The sequence below is a fragment of the Candoia aspera genome, chromosome 4 (assembly GCF_035149785.1).
Source record: "Candoia aspera isolate rCanAsp1 chromosome 4, rCanAsp1.hap2, whole genome shotgun sequence".
NCBI classification, from domain to species: Eukaryota; Metazoa; Chordata; class Lepidosauria; order Squamata; family Boidae; genus Candoia; species Candoia aspera.
The window spans coordinates 24,106,466-24,130,500 of record NC_086156.1 but is presented as its reverse complement, the minus strand read 5'-3'; the positions used below and the strand labels follow the sequence as shown (position 1 = coordinate 24,130,500).

Here is a 24,035-nt window from a genome sequence, read left to right as displayed (position 1 = left end):
CTGCCTACTCAAAAATTCAGTCCAAATAAAAGGCATTTTTCAATCCTTCCAGAAGATTACTTTCAGTAAGCTGGGGAAAGGGGCTATGATACGCTCCAAACTAGTAATGATATCTGGAACATAAATATAACTTCGTCTTACTATTAGTTAAAAAGCAGACCACAACATTTTGCAGTACGCTGCAACCCTAAACACAGTAACTAAGGAGCAAGCCCCACTCATCACAAAATGTGACTTGTTTCTAAAAAAATACCCACAGGAATTTGCAGTTAATTTAATAAATATATGTATTCTTACTACATTTTTAAAGTTTAGTTTTAGATGGAACTGTCTATATACTTAATTAGAAACATTAGATTAATTCAGCTTTAAGAATTTGTAAGTGTATGTTTTAAATTTTTTATGCCATATTTGGCATTATTGTGACTGAATTATGAAATGTGAATTACAACCTCAGTTAATTATAAAGTTTTTCTCTTAGGTCTCATACTTTGTAATATACAAAATTATAAAGGAATGCTGTTAAAAATCCAAGCCACCACTAGATAGAAACAAATTACAGTAGAGTTTTTGGTATGATTTCCTGCCATCAATCGGTCATCCAGATTTTTGCAACCCAAATTTGGTATCTCTAAATAGATGCATCTCCCCAGAACCCTGTTGTGCTTCCTTGCTGTGGCAGAGAGGTGTTCCTGGGAGGGATGAGTGAAGGACATTGGGAGTGTTTGCCCAGAGTATACATTCCCAGGAGGGTCACCCAAGGCACAAAAGTCATCTCACTGCCCAGCTAAAGGAAGCTGGCACCTATATTGGGCAGCAGCAATATAGGAAGATGCTGGAGGCAGATGATCACTTTAGTGACAATGGCAAAGGCATCCACTCATACTGAGCAGGAGAAGGCAATGGTAAACCACTCCTTGGTATTTTTACCAAGAAAACCACATTGACAGAAAATATAGAGAGAAAATCTATCTATGAGGTTGCTAAGAGTCGACAAGGACTTGATGGCATGTAATCAATCAAATAGATGCATAATAAAATAGGTCAGTTTCTGCCAGCAGGAGGAACTAAACTAGAAATCTGGGCTAAAATTCATTTTGTGTTATGTAAGAATAGAATTCCTGAGTCCTTCCTCTTTTAACTAGTTAATTATAAGTCAGGGTTATTTCTTGACTTATGATTCTGGTTTGTTGTAAGTAGAACAAGCCAGGGACCCCAATTCTTCTCTATGTAACAGTACACAAACCACAGAGCCTTCCAATTTGTTTAGCTGACATACTGGCAGGAAAATGGAGATGGGTGGTGATAAAAATTTGATAAATAAAATAAAAATAAAATAAAATCCAAATGGGAATTTTCAAGAAATGTTTTGAAGAATCTGACATTGTCATGTAACAACCATGTTAAGAAGCCATTTGCTATTGTGCACTGGTGAAAATAAAAGAGACTCTCAACTAAACTATATTCTTAAAATTTATTTAGTTTACTTACCATAGGTACCTTTTCAATAAATTCTTCTTTATAGGAGGTATAGTCTGTTGAAACCTTTGGATTAAAATGTTGCACATTATATATTGTAGCATGTTTAGCATCAGGTTCAAATTGTCCTTCAAGTGATGACATTTTACCACACAATTTTTCATGCTCAGTACATCTCTTCTCATTTACATGATTTAATTCTTCTGGATATTCCTTTCTATGGTACGTATTTTCCAGCTGAGTTCCTATTGGTTCCATCAGTGAAATTTCTTCTTCCTTTAGATTAGCAATTCTTGCCAGTTCATTTTTCTGTGCAAATTCTACACTCAGGGTTACAACCACCTTAATAAAAACATTGAAACACAAAGAACAGCTACTTCATTCATGCTTCCGTACAAACTAATAAGTAATCTATTTCCACAAATTAAACATGAGCCAGCAGAGTGATACAGCCAATAAAAGACAAGAGGCTAGTAACAGACAAAGTCTAAATCATGGGAAGTAACTGTTCCATTCTACTCTGTCCTGGATGAAGCTCATTTGGAGTACTGTGTTTATTTTATTTAGATTTTTTATCCTGCCTTTATTATTTTTATAAATAACTCAAGGCAGCAAACGTACCTAATGCTCCTTCCTTCTCCTATTTTCCCACAACAACAACCCTGTGAGGTGAGTTGGGCTGAAAGAGAGTGACTAGCCCAAAGTCACCCAGCCAGCTTTCATGCCTAAGGCGGGACTAGAACTCACTGTCTCCTGGTTTATGGGCACCACAGTTCAAAAAGGACAGTGACAAAAGTAGTAAGTTAAAAAAGAGAGTGATAGATCTGCAAACCAAACCCTATGAGGATCAACAAAAGGATGTGGGTACATTTAGCTTACACAAAAGACAAGGGGGACAGAATAGCAGTCTTCAAATATGTGAAGGGCTGTCACACAAAAGAGGGAGTCAACTTATTTTCTATTGCAAGACCAGAGCCAAAGAGTTAAAGGGCTAAAATCACAAAGAAGGAAGTTCAGGCTAGATATCGGGAAGTGCTGCCACATGACATTATGAATTTGCCTTAGCTTAAAAGTCTTCAAACAGAGGTTGGATGATTATCTATCAGAGATGCTCTAGCGCAGCCTACATTGAGCACAAGGATGAACTAGATGACCTCTATCATCCCTTCCAAATATATGAGTCTTTGCAAGTGAAATAGCTAAACATGGTGCTTCCAGCAGAGTGATCAGAATTAAAAATAAGTGATAAAATGATTTGGTATGAAACTGAAATGCAGTAATGCTGGAAGGAGTGCTTTAGAGACTTGAAATGATAGCATTAGTTTGAATGGCGGAAGCAAAATGAATGCTTTATATGTTATATATCCAAAGAAAAACGCTGTGAGAAAGTTGAACACATGATAAGGTTACAGATAAAGAGATATAGAGATATAGACACAGACACAGATAGTAATGAGGAAAATGTTAAAATACAGATGTGGTCTGTTTGCTTATGGATTGGCTCCATGTTTAACATGTGTGAGAAATGTTAAGTCAGTCATAATGCACCTGTCCATTATGATTGTATGTGGGAACACTGTACATTCTGCCAAAGAAAAAAGTAGAGCAAATGCAAAAACTAAAAGGGACTAAACTAAGTATGTCTGGGAAGGTGCTTGTCAGAATTCTGACTGAAAGGGCATGATGCTGTGTAGGCATTCCACAGATCACTAAGAAATGTATGAACGTGTGAAATAAAATTTATTGATTTAGAGAAAGTATGTGATAAAATGAATTGGTGTGAATATGGAATAGGTTAGTTGCTGAAAGCAGTAACATCAACATATGGTGGAACTAGAATATATGTGAGCATAAATGGAGCGCTTAGCAAATTTTCAACACTGAGCAAAGGTTAAGACAAGGACATGTGACATCATCATCATATTATATTATTATTATTATATCCTGCCTTTATTTTTTACAGCTTAAAGCAGCATATATAATGCTCCCAACTCCTATTATGGAGTGCTCTGAAGTTAATTTAGAGCTTTTAGTTGGGGTCATGAATGCATGGCCCTTTTTTGTGCAGATGATGCTGTGTTCCTGGTTAAGAACCCAAATAATATGCAGCCAATATTAATATTATTGCTGTACAATGCAATACTTTTGCTAATAAACTTCCTTAAATTCACCAAAATCTTGATTCCTCATTGGTGAAATGGTGACCAGGAAAAATCTTGTTCCTGGACTTTCTTTTGGTTTATAGGCTCTATGGAAGTGGACAGGGTGCTTTCTAGTATGTGCTTCAGCACCTGTGGATTACCTGGATGGGGGAGTGCACCCTCCTTTCTTGTACTCTTAGTGGCATTCAATACCACCAATCATGGTAAGCTTCTGGATTGCTTATGAGGGTTGGGGATTGGTGGCATTGTATAATACTGGTTCCATTTCTTCCTAAATGGGTGATTGCAGTTAGTTGGGGAAGTGAGTTTGGTTCAATGAGTAGTCCCTTGTTGGGTCTTACAGGGGACAATTCCCTCTGCTGTATATTTTAATATATACATAAGCATGTTTGGGGAGGTTATCTCTTGGTTTGGGGTGAGGTATGATCAGTGTGTTGACGGTATGCAGTCATCCACTGACACTCTGGGCTGGGCTGGAGATACAGTGGGAGTACGGTACTCCCCCTGAAAGAGCAGGTCTATGACTTAGGCATTCTCTTGGATTCTTAATTAATGCTGGATAGGAAGACCGGGGGGCCTGTGCCAAGATTTGGCTGGTGTGCCAGTTGTGGCCCTACATGGAGTGGGAGGACATGGCAACAATAACTCCTACTTTCATCAGCACCAGGGTAGTCTACTGCAATGAGCTCTATATGGGACGATCTTTGAAGATTACTTATAAACTGCAATTGGTACAGAATACAATTATCTGCATGTCAGTTGCTACAACCATGCGCACTACATAGATTTCCAGATAAAATCCAAAGTGTTTTTTACCATTAAAGCTCTACATGGCTTGGTTCCTAGCTACCCCTAAGACCACCACCTCCAGGTAGAACTGCCCCATTCAGCATTCTCATCCCAGTTGGGGATGTTGAGTGTCCCTACTTTCATATGAGTGTGTGGACCCAGGGGTGATGTTTGGAGGCGGCTTCCACTTTATGGAATCCTTTCCTCCCAGAGTTTGGGAGCATCTGTCCACAAAGCGGTTAAAATTGAGATTTTCCATGGGCTTTTGAATGTTGATGTTGCCCATGTTTGAGGGGAGCACCTTTGTGTATTGTATTATACTGCTTCCATTTTTATTAATTTCTTGATTGGCTTTAAGCTCTCCTATAGTATCCTAGTACAATAGTACCTTTGCCACTTCTTGTAACAGCTTTTCTTGGTACTCTTTTTCCAGCAATTCAGTCACATCAGCTTCATTAGAAAACTGTAAAAAAAGGTACTCATTCTTAATAACATCAATTCTGAACATGTTTATGTTATGATTATATTTTAAATACCAACTATATAGAAATAAAATGGATAAGAAGACAGTGTTGCTCTTAAAGAAGTAACAATGGAAACTGCATTAATACTGCATTATTACTAAGTGCTTTCTTCAAATAACAGCAGCTCAGTGCTCTTACACTTATTGTAGCACAATGTTTTGTAGGCGGAAGCCTAATTCATTTTGTATCTCATAGAGCAGAGGAAAAAAGCAGGTTTTAAGATACTGAGGGAATATGTATTTGGTGTAAGAAAACAGAGCTAATTACCTTTCTAAAAGCTATGCTAAATGCTTTGTTTCACAAACAACAGTAAAGCAACTGGAGCATCATGGCTAAGGATGAAATGGCTTCAGCATCGTAGAAAGAAAATACATCCTCATCAACTTCAATAAAGTTAATGGTGCTTTCTAACATTTCTAATCCGTTTCATTCTGAATGTTTTAAAAACAATCTAAAATATGTACAGGTTTTGTTTGCGCTAAGATTATTGCTGAAGTAAAATACCAATATATTTTGGAATATTGTTTCTTTTCAGTGTTTCAAACTTAATATACATTGTGCAAATAAGTGAACATAGTACCTCTACTATCTTCCCAGCACTTTTCTGAATATCATTTTCAGCATGTTTTTCTTTCTGCTTAACTTCATTTACATGTGACTCCACAGAAACACTAATAAAAAAATAACAAAAAATGAGATGTTAGATGGTTTTCTGAGGTATCAGTGCAATTTCATTTGAAGTTTCTTAGAACAGGGGATTGGGGCCTGACAGTTTCTAAACAATAAGGTGTATTTGGGTGGGACTTCACAAGGAAGTTTATACTTTCCCAATTTGTAACTGTGTCCCCAAAAGCATTTCCAGGCAAATCAGTAAGGTATCTCCCTCCACCCCTTTCTTCCCATTAAAAAAAAAGCATAATATAAGACCCTTATTCTTGCTTTTCTTCATGACCAACACTAGATGGAACAAAGACTTTCTGTTCCTTCAGTTGCTGCTCACACTATTGTTGGGGCATTTAAGAATTGCAGCAAGCAGATACACAAAGAAGAGTAGGATACTGTTGTTCAGTCCTATCCCTCACACTCAAGTCACTCTACCTCCTCAGGAAACCAAGTTATAAATTTTCCCTAGAGCTAGATCAGAGGACTGCTCACTTTTTCCTCCAGTACTCTCTTTCTCTCTTTGCTCCTTTCTTCAAATCTTGAACAGCAAATAGAGATGGGGACAACAGGACTTCAATTTCTTGCTGCTCTGATAGGATGCCCATTTTTAAGGCCATAGTTAGACCTGCCTATTTACTTCATAGTCTCCTATATTATATGGAGCAATAATTATAGGCATCTACAACACTAGTATCAGCAATGAACCTCTGAGTCTGAAATATGGGACAATTTTTTTTTGGAAAAGAATACATATATATGAAATCTTTACTTATAACTGAACCAAGGTTTCCCGAATCACACACTGGAAAATTCACACATCAAACTAAGGGTTTTAAAAGCATATCTTGTGAATACACTATAAAGTTTTCGTTCAAAAATAATGTTAGGTTATAACTGGTGGATACAAAAATCAAACTAAATCAAATACAAAGAAACCATGTTATGGTTTAGCCTGGTATAAACCAGCCACTGAATTGAATAAATTAGATACTATAGTGTTATTACATTGTCTTCATGCTGGAAGTTACAGAATGTTAAACTCCCCCAACAAATTTTATTAAAAGGCATAAGCTGCAGCTCATGAAAGATTGTGCTTTTAATAAAATGTGTTAATTGGAAAAGATGCTATGAGACTCCTGATTTTTTGCCACCATAGACTAACACGGCTCCCCTGCTACAATACTAAATCAAGCCAAGCACTGATGACAAGTTTCTGGTTCTAAGGAATTTTATTGTTCACTGTATCCACCTGGATGATCTGGAAAATCTTAACACAGTTATGTTCCATGCATTCTACAATATGCTCAGTTCTTGAAACTGTGAATAAATATAAACTTTTCCTTTTCATCTTATGAAAATGAACCCGTTAACTGCTCAGTAACTGAATATAAGATGTTGGATTTAGAAATATCTCTAACTAACAGGTAAGATATACCTACATAAGACAAATAAACTGCAATAACCAAATACAAGAAGTCCTCACTTAACAACCACAATTGGGACCAGCAACTCCATCGCTAAGTGATGCGGTCATTAAGTGAAACATCACATGACCACACCTGACTTACATCAGTTCTGCTGTGGTTGTTAAGCAAATCACCCACAGTTGTTAAGCACATCACATGACCACGACTTACTGCCAGTTTCCCCACCGACTTTGTCAGAAGCCAGCTGTGAAGGTCACAAATGGCAATCATGTGACTGCAACCATTGTAAGTTTGAGGACCAATCATAAACCTATTTTTTTCAGTACCATCGTAAGTTCGAACAGTCACTAAACAGGGCAGTCATTAACTGAGGACTACTAGTATTTTTGATCATCATCAACTTTCTGTTTCTCAAGTTGTGGGAACAATGAGGCAATACAGAAGAGTTTTTTCAGATGGGAAAAAGACAATCAGAAAAAATCAATAAGAAAAAGCTCATTAAAATAAAATATAATCAAATATTTATACATTCAAGTATCTATACACCCATGCTCATGCCCAACTATCATACAAAATAATTATGACAAGTTGCATGAGTCTTTCTCAGCACTACCTGGAAATGCTGAATATTAGATCTGGGATCTTCTGAACGCAAAGCCTGTGCTCTGCAACTGAGCTGCAGCACACACTTTATCCTAGACCATTCAGGTCACATGGTATCAACTATAGAAGATCCAACTGTAGCTTCTTTTCCCTCTCTTAAATGCAGCATGGCTGGAATTGGGAAAATCCCAGAGGAGGAAGGATAAACTCTCAATTTCTACCACTGGCAGAGACTGGCAACATCAAAATTAATTCTGATTACAGCAGAAAAGCTGTTTAAGCCAACTCAAGTCATGTAATAAAGATGAGGGCAAAAATCATAAATACCTGCAACTTTCAGAAGACTCACTGGCAATTTGGAGTCTACTCTGTAGGCAAACTATCTCTGCAAAATATTTTTTCTCGGTTTCTTTTAACTGCTGATGGAAATATGATCGAAGATGCTCAATTTCTTGGGCATGTTGTTCTTCAAGCTGAAATTTCAAGTTCTCTACTTCTTCCTGACAAACTGACTTAACTTTAATACCTATATATGAATATATAAAAACCAGTTTACTTAACAATAAAATCATAAACAACAATCATGTCAAAATAACATACTATTTAAGAAGTGAAATATATATATTTTATTTTGGAATACTTACCTTTTCCTTTCACTAAACAAAACAAAACATTAGCTATTTATTTATTTATTTATTTTCTATCCCACCTTTATTATTTTTATAAATAACTCAAGGCGGCAAACATACCAAATACTCCTTCCTCCTCCTATTTTCCCCACAATAGTAGGACTAGTAATCACTCCAGCGCAGCAAGATGCTTGAGAACCCCAGTGTGCTCCTGAGATGCACACTATTTTCCAGAATCTTAACAGTAACTATAAGTGGAACATTCATTTTAAGTTAGCAGTGACATTTGTTCAAATGACAGCTGCAAACAGAGGTATCATCGCAACAGAGTGATTTCTTATTGCCAACTTTTATATTTTATATTCTTTGTATTTTTATATTTGTGTTTATATTTATGGGTATTTATATTTATATTACATTGTAGTTTTTTAGCGATTTGTCATTTTATTATCTGTAAGCCGCCCAGAGTCATCGTACGTGAGATGGGCGGCAGATAAATTTGACAAATAAATAAATAAATTTCGGGTTTTCAGTTCAATAAAGAACTTCATTTGCTTCTGGCTTTATTCTTCAACCCACAACATATAGCAAGTTTATTCACTTCAGAATTTCCCCACTGGTTCTCCCTGCCCAGCTAGGCTGTTGATAGATTAAAAATATACTAAAATAAATTTCGAAACAGAAAAATCTTACCATCACCATTTAAATTCTCTGACATACAAGGATTCAAGAGCACTCTGTTAATGTGATAGATTTGTTGTGTACAATCCAGCTTTGAACAGGAATGGAGGACTTGCTTCATAATTGACTCTTATGCACTGTGCAGATCTGGTTTCTGTAACTCTCTTAACTCAGTCTGCCAAAGAAGGCTCATGTGTGTGTCAGATATAAGCTAAGAGGGCTTAGTGACAAAACTGTGAACATTCATAGGCAGTCTCAACTTTCTATGCCTCCAGAGTTCAAAAATTTCTCAATGCTATGAAAACTGACAAGGGCCATTTTGCTTTGCTGAGAAGACATCTAGATCTGAACTAAAATCTTCAAACTATGAACATTTTAAGATCTTAAATATGTACTCAGGTTACAAAATATAGAAAACTTAGATTGTTATACTGTAATTACCTTTCCTTTTGTATAGCTTTTATACACATAAATGATACAAATACATTTTAAAACCATGCCCGTCTACTTTTTTAACACTATCCATCAATGATTTGAGGTGCATATCTTTACCAACAAGATCCTGAGATCCAGTAGGCAAACATTCTGCATTCTGCTGAAGAGAGCCAGTCTCTTTTTCATTATAATCAGCAGGGTATGTCAGCTGGTCTTCAATCTGAAGAAATGAAACCAAACAGTAGACAAAAACACATATGTTAACCTAAAAAAATGGTCATAACAATCATCTTTGGCATAAAAGTATAAACTTTTCCACCATTATAATTTTCTGAAAATTTTACACTTCCAACAATATACTGCTCATAAAATTAATTAGTAACATATGCCATGAATTCAGTAGTAATCACCTGGACAACTGTAAGTAGGAAATATTTATATATCCAATGCTGAAGTTTCTATTTCAGCTGTTTTCAATGGAATGCAATGCTTGTTCATACATTTAAAATTAAACAAAATATTAATGAATTTGTATATCTTCAAATATTCCAATAAAATTAAATGTCCAGATAATGCTTTGTTGTTTTAAAAGCATGTAAGACATTGTTAAGATTTTATTTTACTAAATATAATTTATTAAGTAAAAGACACTATACACTGAAAGCCCCTATAAGATTTATTTCTTAGTATTCCTCACATAATATTATACTGTAGTCTCAATACTTCAGATCACAACATATTTAGGGCATCAGAACGTTTCTAATTCAACATCTTCTGAAAAAATATATTATGCAAATGTTTGAAGAAGTCTATAGATCTATGTTTTTATTTCCTACATGAATCTTTTCTCTTACGATACACTAAGTAATTTTAATAAATACTACATTGTCAAAAAGTTTAGTTCCAGAATTTGCCAAAGTAGGCTCAAAAGAAAGAATGCAACCATGGATTGTCTGATATTTATGCTTGTCTTGAGGAACAGAGTACTTTTTTATGTATTTATTCAATTTTCAGCCTACCATAATCTCACAACTCTAAACAATGCCCCAATTAAAACACCAACAGAATTAGAACATGTTTGATCCAAATCACAAAAGCAAAATCAGAGATAAAATAACTAATAACAACAAGAGGTGCAGGTGATGTTACTGAAAGGCTCTTTGAAAAAGCTCCTTTTTAATAACTTCCTGGATGTTACCAGGGATGGGGCCGGTATGATTGCATCGGGGGGGGGGCGGCTTTCCACACCATTGGTGCTGCTATACAGAAGCGGCACCATCAAGCTTTGGTTCCCCTAACATCTCAGATGTTAACCAAAGGAATTCCTCTCTTGACCTAACAAGTGGGCCAAATCCAGTAGGTACCTTTAAAATATATATGCATTTTAACTTCTGGACTCATCTGGAAATAAACCCCTTACAGTAATATAATAATATATACAGAACTGCAACCTTTTCAGCTTAAATTGATACAAATTCTGTAGTCACAGGGATATCAACTGAAATCAATGAGTTAAACTGTGCCATGACTATCAAGTGAGCCGGCAGATTTAATGCAGTCTCATGCAAGTTTATTCAGAAATATGTCTCACTGTGTTCAAGAGCTGTGTCTGTATATAAAGAAAAGAACCTCACCTTTTTTCTACTTTTTATGAATTCTATTTGATATTCCAGTAACCTCTGGGACTTTTCCATTATATTATTCAGGCGACTTTGTAGGGTTCCTTCCAAAACTAAATTACAGAGAATAAATTAACTGTATACATAATTACTGCATTATTCTAGTGTAGATGTTTATTCCTTGTTTTAAAATACATTTTACGTTAAACAGTATTCTACTGTTATTTTATAGTATGCCACTAAGATGTTAATCTTTGAACTCTAAGTTGAGCATAGATTCTAAAGATGTATGTGAATTTTCAAGTTCTGCCAATTACTTCAAATAAAAGTACCGAATTATGAGTGAACACTCATTTTTGTGACTTCTTAGTATTAATAAAATGCAAAAATTAAGAGTCGTTGTCTATTCTATTCTCTGAAATAAATAATGATCCACAGAATGCAGACAAATCCACAATATTCTATTTTGATGCTTGAAATAGAATCAGTTACATGCAGCATATTTCTTGCAAGCAACGTAAAGTTTGCAAAAATTAAGCTCATAAACATTAGAGTGGATATGTCTGTAATCATATAGATATTTTCATGGCATATTCCCAGTCTTGTCTGTAATTATCAATTCTGATTCTACTTTTCCACTGGTTTTCAGACAACCCACAACCACCACTTACACTTAACATAAAGGCTATTGTAAAAAAGGAAATGTTACTGTGGAGTAAGGACCACGGCCATATATAGGATTGCACAATAAGAGTTTATCTGGAGTTACCTTGAGGGTCTTCTGTTGGCATTAATGCTGAGTTAGACTGATTTCTCTCACCAACACCAAGTTCAACACCATTTGAAAACTGTTCAGGAAGAATTTCATGTACTGACTATAATAACAATAACAAAAATTAATGTATAATTTTATAACTGATTATATCTAGCAAGCTGGGAAAAAACCAATAAAGCTTTTATGGGAATACTGTTTTTCATTCAATAAAGAATCACAAGATAATTTCGTTACAGGAAAGATTCATTCGGTAAGTGCCTAAAAGATTCACCCATAATTTTCCCCAATTCTCATACTTATACTATAGCCTAGTAATATTAAAAAAATGCACGGGATAGCATTTTAACATTTTGTTAGAGGAAGAATAAAAACACAAAACTTAAATAGTTCTAAGACAATTTGTTCTTCACCTTAGTGAGCTTTGAACATTCTTCAACTATTGTCTTGCTAAGTTCTTCAAGATGCACCCATGCAGACTGGTCTTCATCTGTGGAGACAAATTATCACTGAAATATATTTATTTTAATAGGTTTTATTTTTAAAAATTATATGTGTGGCCTAAGGGGGGGTGTCTACTGGGAAAATATTATAATAAGCTTGGAATTCCAAAAATAATTTCCTTCTGTTTCATCCATTTACCTGTTTTTTGATCCTTCACAGTCTGATTTTTCTTAAGCTCGTACAACTCTTGTGTATGACGTAGCTGGAGCTCTTCTTTAAGAGCAGAAAGCGCATTCTGTTTTTCGTTTTCCATGTATTCGCGCACCTGGTCCACATGAGCCGAGTAAACCAGAGAGAGACAAATACGTTGGGCCTCCAACTGCAGCTTTAAATCACTCTAGGGAAAGATGGAACATATATAAAATTTAATAACCATTTTATCCCCCAAGATGTTAAAGACAGAAATAATCTGGGTTGTAGTTTCATTTATTTATTAAAATTGTATACTACCTTAATCTGCAATTCTTCAAGCAGTTTACAACAATGACCTATACCAATATACACAGAACATTAACAAATCCACTGAAGGCCATCAAAAGCAAGAACAATAAGCCTTTCCTGCCTTGCAAGCCCTAGTGACTTGTAGTGCTGGCATTTCTCTCAACCATGCTGGGATGTTGCTACAAGGGGTGAATGGAGTAGGAGTATAGGAAGAAGCTGCTCATAATGAGCCCAGGTGCTGGGAAATAGGCAAGGCCAAAATTCCCTTAAGCTGGAACAAAGATGTCCCTCTGAAGAACAAAGCAGCAAAATGTTGCCTTTTCTGATCCTCATGATATATGATAGGGATCCCATAATTCAGGAACCAATCCTTATGGCAATGAATTGAAGTACTACATTGTCCTTTAAAAGTAGATATTTTTTTTGGCCTAGGAGCTGAAGTTAAAATAAATTATTATTTCTTTCCTGGTTTTCAGGGGCACATTGGAATGTGCATTATATCATTGGTAAGAAGGACTGAATATTTTCAGCCTGCTTTGGAGGTTTTCTGGGAGAGGATTTCTCCATTTCTACTCTCATTTCTGCAAATAATTAAGCCAATAATAATAATTTGTTTTGAAACCAAATTATGTGGTAAATGCACGTGGCTTTCAGATTGCCCACCTGTGCTCTAAAGCTTTGTCTTTCTTACTGAACAAACTGGCTTTCCTTTTCCCTTTTCCAACTGGTACTTTTCCAATTATTAATCATAACAACATTTATTTTTAGTATCACTATGAATGCTGGTTCTTAAACCATTTCTTCACATTCAGATTTTTTTTTTAAATTAAAATATTTAATTTCTATTCAACTTCTTACATTACATTCAGTAGTAAACTGAATTAATATCAGTTATGTTCCATTAAGAATATCTGACTATTACCATATAAGAAGGAAAACAGCAGAAATTTCCCAGTAACAAATTTTCCATAGCCTACCAACCACAATTTGGTGTGGAAACTACACATTGTGGTTTTGCCAGATACATAGGTATGTTTAAAGTCTTTTTAAGTCTTATTATATCTACATCACTCTACGGAAAATCAAATGGTACTCTAGATGCTGTTAGAGTAACAGCCAAACATCTCTCCATACTCCTCTTTCCTTTATCATTCACTTGAAATTGATCATTAAAAAGGAAACATACAACATTTATATATTCTGTAACATCAAATCAATCAGAATAACAGGTATGGATTTTAGTTTTTAAAAGTTAGCCAATCATCTTTTCCTCTTTCCTCTTACATTTTCTAGACAAAATCTATTGTCTAGAAAATTAACCTAGATTAACAGAATATATTTATGTTATCAAACAAGCAAACCAACAAGCTGGAATTCTTTTTTTTTTAAAACCTAACATCAAAATAAGGTAACAATATCGCAAAACTGAATATTGCACAACTTTAAGCTCCTAAGAAAAGTACAAGAAACGGCAGTGTTCTGCTAATATTTGTACATGCTATAATAGAAAATGTGATTTCCAGCATAATATAGTTCTAATATGTTGAATAACTGCCTGGGTGGAATCTAAACATTGGATTTGACATTATACAAAGATGGAAAAAGAGAGTTCCTCAGATGTTTGAAACTCAGTACTAGTAAAACAATTGGATTCTATCTACTAGGGGGTGGTGAATTTTTTTGGACACCCAGCAGCATCGTATGATCTTGTGCAATGGCCAAGGTATAAGAGATTTAATGAAAACACACATAATATATCTGATTTTTCATAAGATCTTGCAAAACTGGCAAAATCTGAGGATATTTCATCCATTCTTTAAAAACTGAGACATAATTAAAATTTTAATTTGCAAGCACCTAATGCCCTGGTGCCCCTAAATTTTGTGCTAGTGATTACTGTAATCCAAAATGTAAAAACTGTTTTTCTAATATAGTTGTGTCATTCACAATTTTACTTTTTTCATTTATTTAACAGGAGCTGAATAAATACAAGTTTCAAAACCTGTACATACACACATACACAATAAAACCTTACATATTTTATACTCCCTCTGATTTAAACAGTAATTTAAACAATTTGTGTACATTAATTGTGTACCTTCTTTCAACATTTCAATCAAACATACACTTAACAGACCAAAGCCATGTTAAAAAATGAAACAGTTAAATCTCTCAAAGCTATTTAATGAATTTGCCCATAATACCTGAGAATGAATTTCACACATTCAAGGGAAATTGTATCAAATCGATATGTAACTGCAACTCTTCAGGAGAAAGCCCTTATATAATATGTCCTTATTAGCACATATTAGCCAACTGAGAAGGCATCCATAAATACATATATACATAAATACACATGCATATATATGGATCCATACCTGTTCAGCTTTCAACGTATCTAGCTGTTCTTTAAGCTTGTGTTCACTTTGCACAAAGTTCACACACACAGGGTCCTCTGTTACTTCGTCATGCATTTGATTAAAGTTATCCAACAGTGATTCTGGTTCTGGACTAAGCTTCTGTTGAAGTATCTCTTCCACTGGAATGTTATGAGCCAAAAGTTGGCTTGATATTAATTTCCCTTCTTTTTCTCTTACCGATCTGTCAATTTTTTGGTTGAAGTCAGAAATAAAGTTCCCAGGTTCACTAGCTGTAGAATGGTCTTTGGCTAGTTCCCCACTGGAGTCTTTTGTCTCATGTTCGTAAGAGTTCATATTCTCTTCCAGTTTGTGACTAACTACAATTTCTAGTTCTTTACACCTTGCTGAAATGTGTTCTTTATCTTGTTTTAGACACATAACTTCAGCATTTAATTGGCAGATTTGATGGTGCTTTAATTTTAACTGTTCAGAAAGATCTGAAAGTCTTAATGAAAGTTCTAATTTCTCACGCTGAGTGACCTCAAGTTTTTCCATAAGTTCTGTTGTGTCTTTTTCTACAACTTCCTCAAAATCAGATATCTCTGATTTTAAGATTTTTTCTCTCTTACCATGAACAACTGTACTTTGAGTTTCCAACCCTGTTGGAAAATCTCCTTGTACATGCTGGATCTTTTCCATCAAAGCCTGGAGCTTGGTTTTATATTCAGCTTCATTCTTGTTCTTGCTCTCTTCTAAATCCAATTTTACCTTTAAAAGAGAAGTATAATTTTCTTCGAGTTCTTGGTAGTTTTGCTTAAAATTTATTTCAGCAAATGAAAAGGAATGCTTTAGTGTATCAATCTCTTCCTTCTGTTTAATATCTTGTTGTACAAGTTTTTCATTTTCAGCTATTAATTTTTCTATTCTTTTTTGTAAATCAAAATCCTCTGTCTTGGAACTAATGCCACTAGTTAAAATCAAGTTCCCTTCCACATTCCTAAATGTGTATTTGTTTAATTTCTCTTGCAGAGCCCTATTTTCACCTTCAAGAACATTATTTTGTGCTTCAAGCAATAAATACTTTTCTTGAAGACAATGCACTTGCTCTTTCATTTGTTTCTCAAGTAATTCTGTTTTAAATTGTAACTCCTGAACTTCCTGTTTAAGTATACCATTTTTCCTTTCTTGTTGTCTAAGAACTTCTATCTCTTTCTGGAGATTATGTACCTGGAGCATCATTTCTTTGGAGTTAGAATTTACAGTGGACTGATGTAAATCTGTTAGTCTTGATATTTCCAATGTGAGTTGGTTCTGATTTTTTATTAAGTTGTCATTTTCAAACTGCACAGCTTCAATTTTTTTGCTCATTTCATTCTGCAAATCATCTAATTGCTGTTTAGCTTGCATAGCCATATTATCTTTAAGATTTTCAATATTTATCTTGTGTTCTACTTGTAAATCTTCTTTAAGTTTTGATAACTCTTCTTCATGACTGAACAAAAGCTGAGTCCTCAATCTCTCTAGTTCTGCTTCTTGAGATTCTGCCATCCTATCCAAAACAGCATCCTTTTCTTTTTGTAGCATTTCAAGTTTTATTTTATAGTTTGTAACTTCTGCCTCATGTTTTAATTCTAGTTCTTCCTTGATCTTTGAGGCTGAAGCAAGTTGGGCTTTTAGATCTCCAATAGAGGTTTTTAACATGTCTACTTCCTGTAATTTGGATTCTTTTTCATTTACAGTCTTCTTAACTCTTTGCATTTGTTCTCTAGCAAAGCTCAGCTCCTGACAAAGATCTTCCACTTGATTTTGAAGGGAAGATTTTTCCAAGGATAACAGTTCAACCTGTTCAGACAATTCTTGTTTTACTTTTTCTCTTTGATAATTAGCATCCTGAAGCATCTGATTCAGCTCATTCATTGCAATATTCATTAAGTGTATTTGGTCTTCATTAGTATTATCAGAACATAAATTCAAAGTTCTCTCTAGATCTGCTTTTTGTTGGGCAAGGAGCTTTTCAATTTCTGTTGAATGTTCTCTAATTAACTCTTGCTTCAATTGTACAATCTGCTGGCCATGCATTTCCTCCAATTCTGCCGTCAGGTCTGCAAGTTTTCTTTGGGCTTCAAGTTCCATTTTTTGTATAATATCATTCTCATGTTGGGTATCTTTGTGACACCGCTTTTGCAGCTCTTCCACAGTTCCCATTAACTGTTTTATTTCATCAGAACATTGCCTTTCTTTTTGTTTAGAAGTTGTTAGTTCGAGCCTCACATTATATATCTCTTGATTCTTTTGAAAGGTCTCTTCTTTTAATTCCTCTAGAGATTTCTCAGCAATTGATAATTTTTTCAGATAAAGGAATATATTTTCTTCTTGTTCTTTAAGTTTTGCCTCCAGTTCTTCAATAGTTGTTTGTTGCTCTTGCATTTTCTTCTTCTTACAACAATCTTCTTCAGCTTTCCATTTTTCCTATGATAAAAACAATTCCTTTATTTTATTTACTATAAAATTTCTAACTACCCTACTTTCATATATCTCAGATTTCTTAAGTTTTGTATTTCTTGAGTTTTGTATTACTATGAAAATAAACATTGGTTTTGAGTTAGAAGAACACGTTATAAAAATGTCAATATAGTGAGCACAGGATCTGGCTTCACATAATACATTAAAACCTAAAACCGGGTTAAAAAAATATAACTGCTCTATTCAGTAATGCACTATGTCCACACAAATAAACTACATTATGTCTTAATGTGATAATCTTATTCTCAAAAACATATTCTAAGACAATGCCTGGGTTTCCATAACATGCTACCCAACCTCATTTTTGCCTAATCTACCATGTTGCACAACATGTTGCACAACCCTAGCCGGAAATTAACAGAATAGGTAAAAAAACACAAAAACAACTAAGGTATTCTTGCTGCAGGTAGTCTGCATAAACTGGGACAGAGTCATAGATACTATCCTCATGCCGGCCAACAATTTACCTCCTGTTTCTTGCTTATTTCATAATTTTAGTAAAACATTATTTGGCAGGTGCTATATAATTAACCAAACATGATTAAAGTTTTAAAAGGATAAAAAGAAAAAAAGCCAGTGCAGTTCTACCAGAGGCAAATCACAGAAATACATGGCTGAATAATAAGATGGTCCTGCAGGATGGTCCTTTCCATCATCCACCATTCCACAGTATATATTCCCGCTTTAGTTTTAGTTTTAGTTTTAGCTTTAGTCATGGCTAACTTGGCTAACCAAAACTTATCTGGTACAAGAGGAAGTCATAATTACATTTCCAATGTAAATATCAATTCTCCTCATCCTGTGTTTTATTTTGCATATCTGTATGCGGCAGACAAACAATTATACCATTTTTTAAAACCTCTTTTAAACAGTAACTGTGACAAAATGTACGGTCTTAAAATACAAACCAGGTCAGTGATTTTCTGTTGCAGAAGGGAAATCTGTACTTCAAAGTCATCATTTTTCTTCTGATAGTTCCTCAACAGCTGCTCCTGTTCTTCAAGCTGTTGCTGATACGCAAATATCTGTTGCCTAGCCTGCAGTAGGTCAGCAGCTGTACTGCTGTGACTAGTGTTCCTTAAAGTTTCACTTGCCTGCAACTTATGAACAGAACAGTGTGTTAAGAGACACTGTTTGAAAAAGTGGCTTTCAAATTACAAGGAAAGAAAGTATTCTCAGTAACATATTTTTGATTTCTCTCCCACAAATGCATGTACTTTGCACTTTATAGCAGAAACATTCTTATTTTCAGATACATTGTAAAGAGCAAAATATTAGCAATCCCACAAGTTCCTTTCCCCTGAATTTTTATAACTTCCTTCTCTGATGCAATCAACTGTGGGCCAGAATAATTTATCCTGAGAAAGACTGAACTTATTTGGATATACATTTTGGGATTATAAAAGATGATGGAACTTCATGCAGGGGTCCCTATGATTAGTTGATACAGAAAAAACGTATTGGCCACACTTTCAGACACATGCACGCAATAGAATGTTGCTAGTATGTTCAATTGAAACCCACAGACCTCTAATATATACCTAGTCTATTAAAGAATACATAACTAATTTTTTCAAGATGTTTTTAAATTAATGTAATTCCACATATTATGGTTTCCCCCAAAGCAGCTGTTTTACATATTGATTTTCTTAGAAAAAATATGTTTATAATATTTCCAGCATTTTAAATTTATTGAACTTGAAAAGAACTTAATTCCTTCTATCTAAATAACTAGTATTTAGGATATTTTCCTTCTCTATGTCTTGTACATTCTATCCCTTCACTGGATTTAGAATGTGAAAGAAATGGGTATGTCCCTTTTTTCCAAGGAGAATTAACACAGAATCCTTCCTAATTGCTCAAAACAGAATAGACAGTAAGATGCTCCTAACTGGTCTAAATAAACAAAATAGCTTTTCAGTGGGAGCCTCCATGATTTTGATTCCCCCCCTCCCACTGGAGACATGTTTAGCTTAGGCCCTCTTTGCATTTCACAAGGCCTTGAAAATTGTACTATTCAAACTTGTCCTTGCCCTTGCCCAATTAGGGGATACTATCTTTGTTATTATTATTTTTTTAAGTGTTTGATGTTTCTTGATTTATTGTATACTGGCCAGATTCAGTATGAACACAGTCTTACCAGAAATAGTCAGTGTAAGGCGAAGAAAAAAACTCTTAAAATAACTGGGAGGTGACTAAGGTAACAATTAACAAATCCATTTTTCTACTTTTTCTTATCTTAATTACTGTACTTAGCCTTGATTGTTTAAATTTAATGTTACTTGCTTTTTGCCACTTACATTATGAAATATCTATTATCTGAACACCATGGAGAAAACATCCATATATGAGATTTATGAATGGAGCAGAGGCTGGGGACGAAACAGTTTACCCTAATAGTTATCAAACCTTTATTGTCAATAGTATAATAAATGTTTGTTTTCAAAATCAAAGGCTTTATTTAGAAAACATGATTCTGATTCTCCAAACTCTGGTCTGCAGGAATGGAAGTGAGTCCTGCTTTAATATGCATTCTTCTCCAGCTCAAGTTGTTAAACAAAAGCTCAGTTTGATCAAATCACAGTTTGCACTTTAATCAGAGCAACCGAACCACAGTCTAAGTGAACCCTCTAAATCAGCACTGATTTCAGCTTATAATTCTGATTTGAAAGGCTCACTTAAACTACAATTTTGTAGTTTGGATAAAATGAATGGGTCATTATTCATAAGACTAGAGAACTGAAAGTGTCACTCAAAGAGTGAAAGCTTAATATCAAATCAAATCAAATCAAATTTTATTTTACAGCCAAAAGGCCCCCCCCCAAAAGCTCAATATGAATTCAATCACTGAATAATATATAAAATCAAAATCAATCCATTACCTCAAAATGGGTCTTCCTAATGGGAAAGTATAGAAGACAATAGAAATGTATACATTTTTCCTTCAATAACTGAAATGATTTAAGCATATTTTTTATATTAATAGCTAAGAAAATATTATCAGTACTTACATGCTGAAACTGAATTTGCAGTTTTTGACTTTGTTCTGTCAATTCCAAAAATTCCCTCATAGTTTCATCCTTTTCCTTCCTGGCTTGCTGCAGATTAGCAGTGAGCTGAGTTATAATGTCGTCTCTTTTTTTGATAGCAGTTTCAAATTCCTGCAGCTAGAAAAAGTTATGTTAAAATATTAATAACATTAAAAAGGAGCTCTATATCCATTCAAGTGAGTCTTGGATGCATTCCATTCCAATATTTTCAGATAGTTAGAAAACACACAAACAAAACATTTTTAGTATAAAGGTATAACAGAGTGCTCTTTGAACTTAATTGTTTTCTTGCAGATGTTTGGTTACCAGGCTAGGTAACGTTTTCAATGTGAGGGAGAATGGGGTTTGCTAACTTCTTCCTTGATGGTTCCTTGATTAAGATATTGTTTCATCAAGAAGGAAGTCACATACCCACCAAAACTGGCAGGGCAAGCTACTATATATAAACAGCCAGCAAACCCCAATCTCCCTGGCACTGAATACCTAGCCTGGTAATGAAATATCTGCAAGAAAACAACCAAGCTCAGAGAGCACTAAGAACCCCACAGTTTAACCCTGAGCTACATATATTCCCTTCTACAGATAGAACAGAATATTGCTTTCCTTGCTAATGGAAAATCAATACTTTAACAAGCTAATGCAGTATAAATATAGGTTTTTGCTGTCTCAGGGTATGGCAATATAGTTCTAATATTAGTAGCTTATGAACACTTTTTTTACATTTCTAAACATTTTCCCAAAAGCTACAGTTTTTTGGCACAAGTCCCAAATCAATTTTTGAATATTTGCAGAAGAATGTGGGACTGCTTAGTTTTATATACTCCCTTGAATAGGCCAAAAATCCAGAGGACTAAAACACAGCAAGTTCAAATTTCAAGCAATTAGCAATAGTTCAAATATTATATTATGCAGCAAATAGATAAAACAAAAGGACAAATGAGGGAAATGTTAAAGAAGAAAATGAATCCAGTGAAAGTTCTTTTACTGTTTTGAAATAAATGTTGTGGAATATGCAAGACATATTTTATCAGTTTAGGACATTGTCTTCCCAACCTCATCTATCCAAAATGAAGTTTTAAGTTGGAAGATAGATGCCTTGGCTTCCCTTTCAGGGCTTGGAGGCTATGTTTAGCTTTCGAAGAACAGGGAATGGGGAAGCTCAGGCTTGAAAAAGCAAGCATAAACTAATGTTTCCTTCTATCAACTGCACTAGATGGGATGGCATAATGAAAATGATGATAGACAAGTAGGAAAATGGTATTGCAAGATTAGACTACAAACTGGAATCTTTACCTAATCTCATTTTCATCTCTGAGCTTGTTATTTTTCTCTTTCAATTTTGGCACTGAAAAAAGCTAGGAGTCCAAAAAGATTGCTATATTAAGAAAATCAAGAAAGTTGTACTATATGGTTATTAAGTATAACTACAAAAGAGATTAGGGTTCTTTTTATAAAATAGTTGATTCCCACATTTTTGAAATCAGAGTCCAATCAATTATTTTTGAAGTTTTTACCCATATTTAAACACTTTCTAAGTTTAGCAAACATCATAGTATATTATACTTTTCTAACTGATGACAGTCAATTACTGTATGTTCTCAGATCTCTACACATGCACTCTAGTATATTATGGTATCTAGTATCAGTTACCCAAACTATACTGAAATTACTTTCAGGCCTTCTTTGATGAATATCATAAAACACACTTGTGATACTAAATGGGCAAACACAAGACAAGATACCAAAAAAACTATATAGTAACAGATAGTGGAAAGATGAGGAAAGATAAGTACTGTAATTATATCCTGGCTTTTTAAAATTCTCATGCCTAAAACTTCAGTAAATACTCTCTCCTGCAACTACTGAACCAACCCAATGATTTTAAAACTTAAGTTTTTAACACTGTTTTTTAAAAAAAAACACATTCTAATAAAGGAAGTTGTTTTTCATTGAACATTTATCTTTTATTGAAAAACAGATATACTGCTAACTAGAGTAACAATTGTACATGCTAAATTTAGTAAAATACAAACTGGTAACAAGGCAAGAGTGTTACATCTAAGCTAATTAGAAAAATAAATAATGGGATAAACTACACTCTGAAAAACTCCAACTTTTTCTGTTCCTAGAAATTACTGTTAAGAGAAGATGTTTTCTTTCTGTAAATGTTATATCTCTCCAGACTTGTATTAAGAAGGACTGCTAAATAGAATATTTTAACAATCTAAATAATTTAATTAAAGCTAAAGATGTAAAACACAACTGCTTCAACAAAGCATAAAAAGCAGCTATGGCTATTTATTACTAATGACATATACTATATCTACAGTATATCTGTATATAATAATGGTGTAACTTAAATTTTGGGTGACCTGTGATCCCCTATGGTATAGCTCATTATGAAACATTTCTTTGCTTTTAAGTATTTTAGGCAAATGTCTGCATTGTAATAAGAACATTCTGGATTATCAGAACAATGACTAAGGAAAAAAAAAAGGTCTGAAGGGCAGTATATACATCACATATCAAATATTACATTTCCTTGTGGTAGCACAGAATACTTAAATTTACTGCAATAATATTTAGCAGGGACAGTGAGGGATGGAATGGGGATACACAGAATCCACAAACTGCATTTTGCTGAAATAAGTAGTGGTAACAGATTCTGACAAAACCCTAGCATACCTAAAATACCTGAGGCATAAAAATAAAGTTTTGCAAGTAAACTATCACAAAAAATTACTTCAGCATCTTCCACAGTTCAACATCTTATTTTGTTTCATTTCTAATCAGGAGTGCTTTTGTTTATCCATCAGTTCACAAGTGCACTGGGTCACAAGACAAAACAGCCCAAAGGTGTATCCCAGCCCATAAGTGTACAATGCCTAATAGTAAACATGCACACAAACACCCTATAGGTACATTTTCTGAAATCTTCCTGCAATCTTCGTATCTGTCATAATATATTTTAAAAATGCAAAATATTTATACAATCTGAAATGAAACATGAAAACGTATTTCAGATTGTATAAAACATGTTTCATTTCATATAACATGAAAAATGAAACAAAGCTGCCTTCTTTGAACTGCTGAACAAATGACTTGGCTACCTATTTTCCATCATTACCTCATCAATAAATCCAGGGGGAGAGATAAGGAATAAATGTATACTAAAGTCAATTTGCACAATAGCAGCGTAATGTGCAGAGAATGCAAATGACACCTAAACAGTTTCTATTGTACAGACATAATCTTGGCGTTCTCCTATCTTAAGAAGTGGGCTAGTAATTTAATTAATTAGCATACATTTATATACTACCCAGGTTCCAAGTAATGGATAAATCTTTATTGCACCATTAGGTTATCAACCTTCT

At 34.3% G+C, this 24,035-nt stretch overlaps 1 protein-coding gene across 1 annotated transcript in view; it reads right to left on the bottom strand.

Annotated features, from left to right (window-relative positions):
- The window catches only part of AKAP9 (A-kinase anchoring protein 9), a 125,994-nt gene that overhangs the window by 66,559 nt on the left and 35,400 nt on the right, over nt 1–24,035 (bottom strand). Inside the window, exons 6-17 of the mRNA XM_063303609.1 lie at nt 20,623–20,778; nt 18,520–18,711; nt 15,107–17,557; nt 12,426–12,624; nt 12,197–12,273; nt 11,781–11,886; nt 11,027–11,124; nt 9,510–9,612; nt 7,975–8,173; nt 5,535–5,625; nt 4,819–4,893; nt 1,492–1,821 (exon numbers count right to left, since the gene is read on the bottom strand). Of these exons, the coding sequence (XP_063159679.1) occupies nt 1,492–1,821; nt 4,819–4,893; nt 5,535–5,625; nt 7,975–8,173; nt 9,510–9,612; nt 11,027–11,124; nt 11,781–11,886; nt 12,197–12,273; nt 12,426–12,624; nt 15,107–17,557; nt 18,520–18,711; nt 20,623–20,778 (4,077 nt within the window). The remainder of the gene's footprint in view (nt 1–1,491; nt 1,822–4,818; nt 4,894–5,534; nt 5,626–7,974; nt 8,174–9,509; nt 9,613–11,026; nt 11,125–11,780; nt 11,887–12,196; nt 12,274–12,425; nt 12,625–15,106; nt 17,558–18,519; nt 18,712–20,622; nt 20,779–24,035) is intronic.